Source organism: Suncus etruscus, chromosome 2, assembly GCF_024139225.1.
Source record: "Suncus etruscus isolate mSunEtr1 chromosome 2, mSunEtr1.pri.cur, whole genome shotgun sequence".
NCBI lineage: Eukaryota > Metazoa > Chordata > Mammalia > Eulipotyphla > Soricidae > Suncus > Suncus etruscus.
In genome coordinates, this window is record NC_064849.1 from 97,703,395 (window position 1) to 97,716,408 (window position 13,014).

General features: G+C 41.0%; 1 protein-coding gene across 1 annotated transcript in view; it reads right to left on the reverse strand.

Annotated features, from left to right (window-relative positions):
• The window catches only part of TTC23L (tetratricopeptide repeat domain 23 like), a 58,969-nt gene extending 55,043 nt beyond the window's left edge, over window positions 1–3,926 (reverse strand). Inside the window, 1 exon segment of the mRNA XM_049769040.1 lies at window positions 3,847–3,926. Within this exon segment, the coding sequence (XP_049624997.1) occupies window positions 3,847–3,917 (71 nt within the window). The 5' untranslated portion in view covers window positions 3,918–3,926.
• Window positions 3,927–13,014: the final 9,088 nt, after the last annotated feature.

The following is a 13,014-nucleotide window of genomic DNA, read 5'->3' on the forward strand; positions in this document are numbered from 1 at the left end:
CCACCACTCCGGCCCTAAAGATGTTATTTTTATAAAAAGATGTCTACTTTCCTACTTTTATTCTAGTTTGTGTACAGGGTCTCTCTTCACTTTTTATAATAGAAGCATGCATTTTCTTATTCTCTTCCTCCCCTTCCTGAGTACCTTTGAATAAAGTCTGCTTTTATTAAAAAAAAAAAAGATGTCCACTCATAACAAATGTATGTAGTAGCTGAAGTGCCAATTAAAGCAATTATCAAGAAAGAGAAAGTTACTGAGTAACTCAGGAAGTAACTTTCTGAGTAACTGAGAAACAAACTGATTAACAGTGGAAGTAAAGCTGCCACTATTTGTAAATGACATTATTTTATATATGATAACTCAAGATATCTATAAGAAAATTATGTAAAATGGCTAATGAATAAAGTCCCACGCTAAAAATTTCATAACAAAATTTCTTTCATTTCTATTTACAATGAACCACCATAAAGAAAAATTGAGACAATCATCCTTGTGTGGTGGCTGACCAGGCTGAGTTTGTCACAATGCTGAGTAGAGACATAACAAGGCCTGCCACCACACAGGCCTGCCAAAGTGGCACAGAATGCATTGTGCCTGTCTGCATTCATCTCTGAGTAGCTTCATATCAATCTTCATTCTCACCAACATATGCCTAACCAAATGTGATGGTAGAACAGATTAAGCTAGTTGGGAAGAGCTTCAAAATTCTTGCTACAAAAAAATAAAGGTTGTGTAGGCTAGCAAAACAGCACATAAAAAGACAGTGAAGAAATTCTATTAGCCATTCAGTGCTTGTAAATATTTCTAAAGGTCATGTTGAAAAAAAGATGATATTAGTAAATTAGGAAGATCTGACCAAATGGATACTAATCAAGCATATTTTGAATAAAAAAGAGGTTCAACAGCAGAATAAATTGCATAGTGAGTTTGTCTCCCATATTTATCACAAAATGTTAAAATAAACACTATTAATAATGTAATTAATAAAATTATATTTAATATGCCCATTAACAAAATATTCAAGCAGTAGTTTAAAAAACTGTTGGACAGTACTGAGAAATAGTTCAGCAAGTAAGGAGCTTGCCTTGTTTACATCTGAGGCATCCGATATGGTCCCCCAAGTCCACCAGGAGAGATCCCTAAGTGTAGAGTCAGGGGTAATCCCTGAGTGTCACCAGGTGTGACCCAAATCTTTCTCTTCTAATAAAACCAGTTTGAAAATGTACTTAGGGGTATCACAATTCTTGTAACAAACCGACTACTATAGGTGAGAACCCTGAAACAAAAAGTATACACAGTATTACTCTTAATATTACACTGCTAGCCTTAGAGAACCATTAAGGATAGCCACTAGTGAATCAAAATTAACAAGAATACAAAATATATATTTTGGAATTGATAAAATAGTTAAGAGTGGATAAGATAGAAATGCTCATCTAGAATGCCAATGATTCATCTCTCCAGAGAATCAAGAAAATAGAAAGAAAAATTCAAGTCACTGGACAATGTCAAAGAAAGTGAGGGTCAATGTCAACACATAAAAACTGTGTGTCTTAAAGACAAAAATTAAACTACAGATCTTATGTGATGTGCACATGTCATTCGTGGTTCATCAGTCACAATGGTGCTGAATGCTGATGCTGGGGAAGGTGATGTTTAGGGAGGGAATGAGGCCTACGTGCATAATCTCCTACTTTAAGCTCAATATTGCTGAGAACCTAAAACTGATGAAAAAGAAATGGCCTGTCTCAGTGATTCAGGTTGCTTCAGAGAAATGACGAACTAGTGAATAAGAGACAGAATCTTTAGAAGCATTCAATCTGAAAGATGTGGAAAAGATGAGAAATATAAATGTCATTCTCCACTCTCTCCAGCTGTAAAACACAAGTGTTTTTATATCACATAATTTTAAAAATATAAACTACTTTATTTAAAGACCACGTATCACATAGTTGAATGGTTGATCATAATACATTTGTTTCTAGGTAAGTGGGAACAAAATTATTAAAAAAGAAAAAGACAAAAAATGGTACAGCAGCAAAAAGAAATTGTGAAAATTATTGTATCTTAAATGAGGTTGTTAAATCATTTTGAGAGGGTTTAGAAAGTTCTTGTTGCTAGCTGACCATTCTGTTACTTCTTTTGATTCTGAACATCACCAACTCTGTAAATTATGGTGTCTAAAAAATAACGTACAAATCATCACATCAGAATTTGGTGGGTTTTTTTTTTCTTTTTTCTTTTTTTCTTTTTTTGGTTTTTGGTTCACACCCGGCAGCGCTCAGGGGTTACTCCTGGCTCTATGCTCAGAAATCGCTCCTGGCAGGCTCAGCGGACCATATGGGCTGCCGGGATTTGAACCACCAACCTTCTGCATGCAAGGCAAATGCTTTACCTCTCTGGCCCCACATCAGAATATTTAATTGAAAAAACAAACCAGAAAATACCAAACAATCCTAAATTCAAAGAACAAAAATAGAGGTACACTACTCCCTCAAAATTATAATACAAGAGTAATCAAAACTGCCAAATTATCCCAGGAAGATTGATCTCCGGACTGAAAACTGTGAGATTTTCAGAATCTTTCCCTTCCAGATGGGCTCAGCAGCTACCACACTCAAAGATCTACAATATAGAGCCCAGCTCCATAACTGAACCTCAATAAGTCTCCAAGGTGTCAAATTGTACCATATAGACTGATCTCCAGGCTGAGAACTCAGTAGCCTTCTTGGAATAGGAGCAGGCACATTTCCTTCTCTTTTGGATAAACCCAGAAGCTATCAAATCTCCTGAAGCACATGGTCACATATGAGGCCACATGACACCTCCAAATTTCACAGTACTAACAGCCCACCAGGAACATAGAAAATAAGATGGGAAGGTTGCATAGAAACCCATAAATCACAATGAGTGAAAATAATAACACAGAAAGTTCAACTAGCACTAATCAGCTCAGTAAATCCTCAATGACACAACTGAAATATAATAATGATCACTAATTGGCTTTTATTGACATAATTCCATTTACCATCCTGCTATAACAAGCCATATAAAGTAATTTGTGTCTGCTAAGGATGCTTGCTTGTGGGGTGGAAAAGAAACTGGTCATACTGTCAGGTATCAAGCACTCTACCCTTGCTCTAGCCACTAATAATAATTTTTTTGTTTTGTTTTTTGGGCCACACCCTGTGACGCTCAAGGGTTACCTGGCTATGAGCTCAGAATTTGCTCCTGGCTTGGAGGACCATATGGGACATCGGGAAATTGAACCATGGTCCATCCTAGGTCAGCCGCAAGCAAGGCAAACACCTTACCATTGTGCCATCACTTTGGCCCCATCATAATAAAATTTTTATGAAAAAAGAACACAGTATGATATTGAAAACAGACACATATCAATGAAGCCATCAGAAATAATCTCACAAATTTATATAGACAACTTAACAGCATACAATGGAAAAAAGGAAAGGCTTTACCAACAAATCACTACTGGTATTACATGCAAAATGAGTCTAGAACACTATATTTCATCTTACACAAAAATTCAATAAATTACCTGAAACCATAAACTATATGGAAGAAAACATATAGCTCTTTGACACTGGCCTTAATGATGTCTTTGTGGATACAAAGAAAAAATTAACAAATGTGTTTACAGCTCAACATAAAAGCACAGCTTGAATATTGGAACAAAACTGATATTAAAACACATCATAGAACTCAAACTTCTCTTATAGTTAATACATGTAGAAAGCTTCTCATTTGAGTATTGTCTTTTTGTCTTCAGTGGTTAGACCCACTGCTTCAGGTCAGTAAGGTGTGATGTTAAGGTTCTTTGGTACTTACAGATGGAAACAGAAGTCCCAGCCCTTGTCATTGTTGACACTTGGGATGTAGATGGGGCTGGCTTGCACCATCTTCTTAGCAGGAATCGTGTGAGGTCAGCTTTGGAAGAAAAGGTTGAGAAATGTATCCTATTTTCCCTCTGTTGGATCCTATAACAACTCAAACTGCTAAAAAATGTAACTCATCTTAAGCTCCAAAACAGACTATGCAGGTTCAGATTTATGTGTGGAGATCCCTTGGAAATTAAAGACAATTGCCAAAGCAAATCAATTTCATTTCTACTCCCTATTATCTCCGAATTTTCTGACAGTTTGTGACCCCTTAAGCTCAGCACAGTCACAGCTCCAGAATCATTATGGTTTGTCTTCTCAAGTCGGATAAGGTGTTTTTGCAGTTGATGGATTCAAGCAAGATCCTAAGCATGGCCAGCTATTTCACCTTGATCTCTAGGGGACCATTCCACTATTTTATTTTATTATTTTATTTTTCCATTCCACTATTTTAATAGAAACTTCTATTAAATAGATTCGACTAAATAGTGGGAAAATTTAATGTACACATCTACTTTGGGAACTATTTTTGTTAGCTGATGTCAGGAAATGACTGAGATTCACAACATAATTTTAAATTATTTGTGATGTTCAACTCTCATGTCATCCTTATCCCTTACGCAAATCTAAACCAGAAGCTCAGTGGTTGACAAGAGAAACATTAAGGTCTACCAGCCTGACCCTCCGATCCTGCTTTCACCTTGCAGTCTCATTCATTCCCAAAGGGAACTTCTCTGACTCAGCAACAAGAACCCCACAACCCAGAAACGTTCCAAAAAGGCAGAGACACTAATTGCTCTTTCTAATCTCCATTTTCAAAACGATGGCCAACGTCTTAGACCCCTAAACCTTTTGTTCTGAGAGGGTTCCATGTAGCTCTGAATTCTAGAAACACCAAACTTCGGTCTTTCTCTGCAAGGCAAATTAGCTCTTCCTCCCCTCAGTGGCTTCTTCTCCAATTCCCAAACCCAGACGCCACCAGCGGAGATTTGCTGGAGCTTTTTTGGCTTCTTCGGCTCCTTTATTTCTTGAAGCTCGGTCCAGATGCATTTCTAAGCCGACAAGCCACGGGGCGTCGCTCCGTGCAGTCAGTCACGTACCACAACTAGGTCGCGTAGGCTCCTCGCCCTCGTCCTGCTTGCTCGGCCTTTTCCCGGCGGCGACAGCGTGCTGACTCAATCCGCAAGGGCTGTTTTGCAATAACGAGCAGCTCCACGACAGTCCTCACTTGGGAGTCCATCGCTGAAGGTCAGATTCCCGAACAAAGGGGTTGCTATGGAAACGGAACGCGTCGACGCTGCAGCCCTGGCAACGCTGTCACTTCCGGCCCCGCTGAGGATCATTCGACCAATCGCAGCCTCTACCGCTTCCTTGACTTCCGGTCCCGCCGGGTCATTCGACCAATCATAGCCTCTACCGCTTCCTCGATTTTCCGGCCCCGCCGTCATCCGACCAATCGCAGCTTCTACCGCTTCCTCGATTTTTTTTTTTTTCTTTCCCGGTCTGCAAACCATAGTAGGTTGGAGGTTGGTTTCCAAAGTTGTTTCTGCCGTTCTTGGAGTGTTCTGGATGGTCTCTCTTGGCGGTGAAAACGCAGGAAAACGGATAGATCGAATCCCATCCGAAAATGATACACAGCATTGGGCTCTACGACACTCCCCGTTTAAAGCTGCTATGTGCGGGTTTTATTCAAAGATAACCCGCGTGCCCCCTGGCGCATCCTTCACCCCCGGCAGCAGCCTCCCCCCAGACTCTTCTGGTTCTCCTCTCTGGAAAGGGAAAATCTAGATTCGCCTTAAGTGTATGTTCGTGGTGTTGCCTCTCCAGTAGATTTGAGCTAAGACTAATTGGGAAAGGGGGAACACAGACAATAAGTAGCCTAAAAACTGCACCCCAAGTCCTGCTAATATTGAGTGGTGCAGAGAATTATTTTTTCAGGGGAAAAGGCGCATTTGGCGAATACCATGCATGAAGCTGCAGGTTACAACTGCTACCTAGTCCTCTACTCCGCTTTAGCGGCCTGTAAACACTCTGTTTACAATCCTAATCAATAGACGCTGGGGCAATTGTAGCTAGAAGTGCTCCAGGTCTGGCAGTCTTTCGTTTAAGGTGTTTTCATAAACCTTACAAGGAATTAGGGGACTGTGGCAAGCCTAAGAGAAGCTAATATGTCCCCTTTGTTTTCCATAAAAACAACAGCCTCAGTAGAGAAAGAAGGAAAATATTTGGCACACTTGAAAGGTTAAGTGTTTACTTTGGTTGTACCTTTTTCCCAGTTCTAGGGTTGAAGTTTAATTGTTATTGATTCAAGACTGCCAAGATTTTGTAGTTCTGGGTCTAGGAGCTATTACAGCTAGTCTGTTTAAGATGAAGTATCTCAAGCAAAACCTTGATGGCTGTCAGCACAAGGTTTCATTCAGTATCCTCAAGTTACTGAGCCAATTTTTTTTTTTTTTAGGAATATTCTATTCCCTTTATTGTTTCCAAGAAAGCTCTCGCTCTGCACGGGATAATGAGAACGAAATACTTGTCTTCAAATGTCAAGTTTTTGGTGTCCAGAACCAAGTCATGGCCCATGGGCCCATGGCCCTCCTTACCCCCCCTTATTTTGTTCTTGGTTTGGGACCACATCTAAAGGCGTTGGGTAGTGTATCTCAGTGGTGACAGTCGGACAATGGGGTTCTAGGCACTGAAACTGGGTTTCATTGATGCAAAACATCCATTTAACCTATGTAACTCTTTTTTCCTTTAAGAGTATTTGTATCACTTGCTTTTTAAAACAACTTTCCAGTAGCAGGATTCTGTGACGATAATTTGCAGACTTTTGTTGATTATAAACAGTATTTAGCATGTCTGGGAATAAAAAGTCAGAACCAGGGGCCGGAGAGATAGCATGGAGGTAACGCATTTGCCTTTCATGCAGGAGGTCATCGGTTCGGTTCGAATCCCAGCGTCCCTGCGCCTGCCAGGAGCAATTTCTGAGCCTGGAGCCAGGAATAACCCCTGAGCACTGCTGGGTGTGACCCAAAAACCACACACACACAAAAAGGAAGAACCAGTTCCCTAATCTCTAACAATTATTACCTTACTCTTTGTTAAATTGGTCTGCATTGCATGAAATGTCATTCTGTAATGACAGGAAATGGTTATGAGGTGTTTGTAATGTTAAATATAACTTCTCTTTGCTAAAGTTGCTTTTGTGGATCATTGTAAAAAGAGATCCCAGAAAAGGCAATGAATTTCATTCCTACTGTTGACTGTTTCTGTAAAATCTAAAATGAAGTTAAAAGGATTTTTATAATTTTGAATGTTCCAAACTTTATTATTTTGCCAAGTAACCCTGTCTGCAAACAAGACTCTTTTGCTAGGTGCGTCTTAGGCTGGGTCATGAACTCTGACATGGAATGCTCACAAGCTAGGTAGCCAGTGCTCTCAAGCAAGTTCGCTCACATTCCCTCCTGTGATCCTGAGGTAGAAGTGCAAGTCCTACATATTATTGCAGAAATCACAGAAGAAATCTGTAGAGGCTACTTCTAGACTCTTTCAACTTCAAACCAAGTGCACTTATTTCCAAATTAGTTTTTCAAGAACTATGCAAACTAAGAACAAGTCAATTCAAATAAACTTTCTTTTGAATAGTGCAACTTTTTAAAACATATTTTTCTGACCTTTGAGAAATTAAGAAGCCTAATGTGAATCTAAGTCTCCTGTCCAGTTTGATCATGATGCTCCCAATCATGACTTCTTCCTTTACCTTGTGAGTTTCTCTACAGTCCCAGTGCATCTGCTCATCCATCCTAACAAATACCTACCTCATACCTGACACTATTTAGTGCATTAAGAAAGCAATACTGAACAAAACACACCAAATATTTTGCTCTCCTGGAGCTTCCATAAGGTATGAGAAAACCTCAAGCAGGGCTGCTAATAAAACTATTTTTATTTAAAAATGCATCACATAGTTGATAATAATATATTTGTTTCCAGATAAATGAAAGCAAAAGTTCTTGAAAAATAAAAATAAAAAAACAAAATGGTAAATAAGAAAAAAAGAAAAAAGTACAGTAGCAAGTACACTTGTGAAAATTATTCTATGTCCAATGAAATCATTAATACAATGGGTAAAGGTTTAGTAAGATCGTTTTTAGCTGTCCATTCTGTTAAATTGGCATGTTCCTTTAGGGATGACAGCATCAAACAAATGAAGTCCAGGAATTCAAAGCACAATTACTATGACTTTTAGGGGTATGTACTCATCTGCCAGGCCAAACTATGATATTTTTGAACCTTAGGAAAAGGCACATAATTTAGGAAATAGAGGATCTTTCCTCTAAGTACATGCTAATAGGTGAGGCTTTGAAAATAGGTAAACTTTCAGAATTTCCTCCTTCAGCCTGGTAACTCACAGGGGAGAAAAATAAAGCCAGGCAAGTCAAGTGAACTAGAAAGTCAGGTGGGCATGTGGAAGGCTGTGCTAGCCTTTATAGTACAACTTTATGAGGCTTCTATGACAAGATGACATTGAGCAAAGATCTCAAGGAAATGAGATAAATCATGCAAATAGCTAAGATGTGAATAAGCAGAGGGGAAATCCCTGATTAAGAAACAAATTCAGGCCAGAGAGAAGCACAGCAGTAGGGCATTTGCCTTGCAGGCGGCCAACCCAGGACAGAGGGCTGTTAGAATCCCTGCATCCCTGGAGCTTGCCAAGGGCATTTCTGAGTGTAAAGCCAGGAGTAACCTGAGTGTTGCCAGGTGTGGCCCAAAAACCAAAAAAAAAAAAAAAAAAAAAAAAGTTCAATTAAGTTCTAGAAGCACAACAAGAGTAATTCATAGGCAAAGAGATAAAAGGCTGGGTCCGCTGAAGAGCAGAAGATGGAGGACCTTATAAGCAAACTGTCCATCTAAGTATCTATATCCCCGAGATTGATGAGAACCTGTTGGATATCGGTTGTTTGAGCAGCTTGAGCTCCTTGTGCCTGGCTTACTAAGTGCTCCATTATGTTGAATGAACTGGGTCATCAAGCTCTAGTAGAGCTCTGGACTTTCAGTGTGTTTCCTGTTGCTGCTGTAGCAAAGCACTACTAATTTAGTGACTTAAAATATACAAATTTATTATCCCATAATTTTGAAGATCAGAAGCCTGTAATGGTTGCCACTGGACTAGAGAAATTGTGTGGGCTAGACGAGTTTCTAAGGGTACTTGAGAATTTTGTTTGGTTGTTTCCAACTTTGACCTGCCTATATTACTAGATATATAATCTTTTCCACAACAAATCTTCCTGATTCAAATTTACCACATAGCTTCTAATAATGTTGAACCCATCTGGATATGCCACAAACCTCTATTTTCAGCTCAGCTGATTAGAAAGCTTAGTTATTATTTTCGCTGTTATTGTGTGTTTTTTAGGACACACCTGGAAGTGCTTGGAGCTTATCTTGGCTCTGCACTCAGGGATTACTTTAGGGGGTACTCTGAGGATCATATAAATTGCAAGACAAGTGCTCTACCTGTGGTATTATGTCTCTGACCCCTTGAAACCTTAATTCTAGCTAAACATTTAATTCCAAATTTGCCATGCAATATAAGCCACAGACTCTGGGGCTCAGGACATGGACATCCTGACAAGGGGCAATTGTTATTAGAGCAGAATTATCGATATCTGAAGATGGCACATAGGACAACCTTGCTCTTTCTTCCATTCAAAACTATTTAATAGTGTCTTGTCTCTTTTCCCAATTTATCTACTAGTCATGATCTGGATGATCCAGTTACAAGTTTTTGTTGTTGATGGTTGTTATTTTATTGGGGAGGGCACACCCAGTGGCACTCAGAGGTTACTCCTAGCTTTATGCTCAAAAATCACTCCTGGTAGGCTTGGGGGCCATATGGGATGCTGGGGATTGAACCCAAGTCCATCTTCCAAGTCCATCTTGGGTTGGCTACATGGTAGGCAAATGCCCTACCCCTGTGCTATCGCTGTAGCCCCCTAGTTACACGTTTTAAACAAATTTGCTTATCTTAAGATAGTTGGCTTTATTAAATACTTTGGAGCTTGATTTTAATGTAACGGAAACATGGATCATTCAACCAAGAAGAAAAAGTCATTATTACATGATGCATACACTAAGTCAGTGCTCACCATCAGCTCCCACCTCTATAACCCAATAAAGGCTAACATAAAAGCAGGAATTCTAAAATTACTGCCTACATCCTACATACAGAAAAACTTTTATATAGAGGATACTCACTCTGTTATTTTAGGGACATAAAATACTGAAAGATTAAATTCCCAGTAATGAAGAACTTGTTTTCAAAAGTGCAGATGAGAGGGGCCATAGAGATAGCACAGTGGCAGGGTGTTTGCTTTGCATGTAGCCAATCCGTCCTGGTGGTTTGAATCCTGGCATCCCATATGGTTTCCTGAGCTGCCAAGAGTGATTTCTGAGCGCAGAGCCAATCCCTGAGGGCTGCCAGTGTGACCCAAAAACAAAAACAAAAAAAAAAAAAACCAAAAATGCAGATGAGGATGACTGGAGCACATTAGGTAGAGTTTTTGTGTCTTGCATGTGGCTGACCCTGGTTTGATCTCTGACATCCCATTTGGTCCTCCAAGCCTGCCAAGAGTAATTTTTGAGAGCAGAAGTAATCTGAGCGGTGTCCAGTGTGGAAAAAAAAAAGGCACAAGGGCTGGAGAGATAGTATATCATTTAAAATGTGCCTGATCGAGGGAGGAACTACAGAGCATGAAAACCGGCTAAGCTTTGCAAAAGCCGGCTCCCTGTGTGTGACACCAGGTGGGGAAAATCCGCAAAAGTACACCGGCCCAGTGGGGCCCAACTGTGAAAAACTGTGAGTGTGACCTGCCTATGTCTGTCTACTGTCCTCTTGCGTGAAACTCTTGCGAGCGGGGCAAAAAGAGGCTCCAGAAACCTCGCTCGCCCAGACGCCATTTTCAGGGAGGGACTACAGAGCATGAAAACCGGCTAAGCTTTGCAAAAGCCGGCTCCCTGTGTGTGACACCAGGTGGGGAAAATCCGCAAAAGTACACCGGCCCAGTGGGGCCCAACTGTGAAAAACTGTGAGTGTGACCTGCCTATGTCTGTCTACTGTCCTCTTGCGTGAAACTCTTGCGAGCGGGGCAAAAAGAGGCTCCAGAAACCTCGCTCGCCCAGACGCCATTTTCAGGGAGGGACTACAGAGCATGAAAACCGGCTAAGCTTTGCAAAAGCCGGCTCCCTGTGTGTGACACCAGGCGGGGAAAATCCGTGAAAGTACACCGGCCCAGTGGGGCCCAACTGTGAAAAACTGTGAGTGTGACCTGTCTATGTCTGTCTACTGTCCTCTTGCGTGAAACTCTTGCGAGCGGGGCAAAAAGAGGCTCCAGAAACCTCGCTCGCCCAGACGCCATTTTCAGGGAGGGACTACAGAGCATGAAAACCGGCTAAGCTTTGCAAAAGCGGGCTCCCTGTGTGTGACACCAGGCGGGGAAAATCCGCGAAAGTACACCGGCCCAGTGGGGCCCAACTGTGAAAAACTGTGAGTGTGACCTGCCTATGTCTGTCTACTGTCCTCTTGCGTGAAACTCTTGCGAGCGGGGCAAAAAGAGGCTCCAGAAACCTCGCTCGCCCAGACGCCATTTTCAGGGAGGGACTACAGAGCATGAAAACCGGCTAAGCTTTGCAAAAGCCGGCTCCCTGTGTGTGACACCAGGCGGGGAAAATCCGCGAAAGTACACCGGCCCAGTGGGGCCCAACTGTGAAAAACTGTGAGTGTGACCTATGTCTGTCTACTGTCCTCTTGCGTGAAACTCTTGCGAGTGGGGCAAAAAGAGGCTCCAGCGGAGCAGTCTTTCTAAGGAAAGAACTCCTTAGAAGCAACAAGAAGGAAAAATCACACTAAGAACGGCGCTATATCACAGAAGCAAACATTTCTCTCCGGACTGTCTTCTCTGTTGCATGCTCGGGCCTAAGATTTGACCCAGTGTGAGGCTTCATCCACGGAGGACTCCCCTCCCTTAGAGGCAAGTCAGCCCATCCAGAAAGGGAGGAGCCAGAGGAGTGTGCTGCCTGCATCATATAGACAATGAATACCACCACAACACGTAGAAAAACCCACAATACAAGTGTGACAATGGGGAAACAACGCAGGCCAGCATCAGACATAGAGAATGAAGATGACAATTCTGAGGACCAGATAATGACCAACCAACTAATCAACCTCTCAGATAAGGACTTTAGACTAGCAATATGGAAGATGCTCAACGGACTCCAAGAAACCATGGATCGAGTTGAACAGAACACTAATAAGAACCAAGAAAATATGAAGACAGAAATCACAAAACTCCAAACTGAAATAACATGTCAACTAACAGGACTGAAAAAGTCAGTAAACGAAGTGAATGACAAAATGGATAAGCTCTGGGACAGGGTATCAGAAGCTGAGAATAGACTTGGTGCTGTGGAAGACGAGATAAATAACAATTCCATACAGCAGGAGAGATTGGACAAAAAACTTAAAGCAAATGAGCAGACAATGGAAAAATTAGTCAAAGAATGGGAACAGATGAAAATAGAAGTCTATGATAAGATCAACAGAAACAACTTAAGAATCATTGGAGTCCCAGAGATCCAGGAAGAAAATTTCCAGGAAGAATCAACGGTCAAGAACATCATTAAAGAGAAACTTCCAGAGCTAAAGAATATATGTGATCAAATCCTGCATTCCCGAAGAGTACCAACCAAAAGAGACCCCAAAAAAACCACCCCAAGACACATCCTAGTCACAATGACAAATCCCACAGATAGAGACTGAATTCTGAAAACAGCAAGATCAAAAGGGGAAATCACGTTCAAGCAAGCTTCCCTGAGATTTACAGCAGACCTGTCACCAGAAACACTCAATGCCAGAAAGCAGTGGTGGGATATTGTGACAAGATTGAATGAAATGAATGCTTCACCCAGAATACTATACCCAGCAAAACTCACTTTCCGGTTTGACGGAAGAATACATGGTTTCACAGACAAAAAACAGCTCAGAAACTTCACAGACACAAAACAAGTCTTAAGAGAAAAACTGAAAGACCTAATCTAAGACAAGACTACCCAAAAGACACAC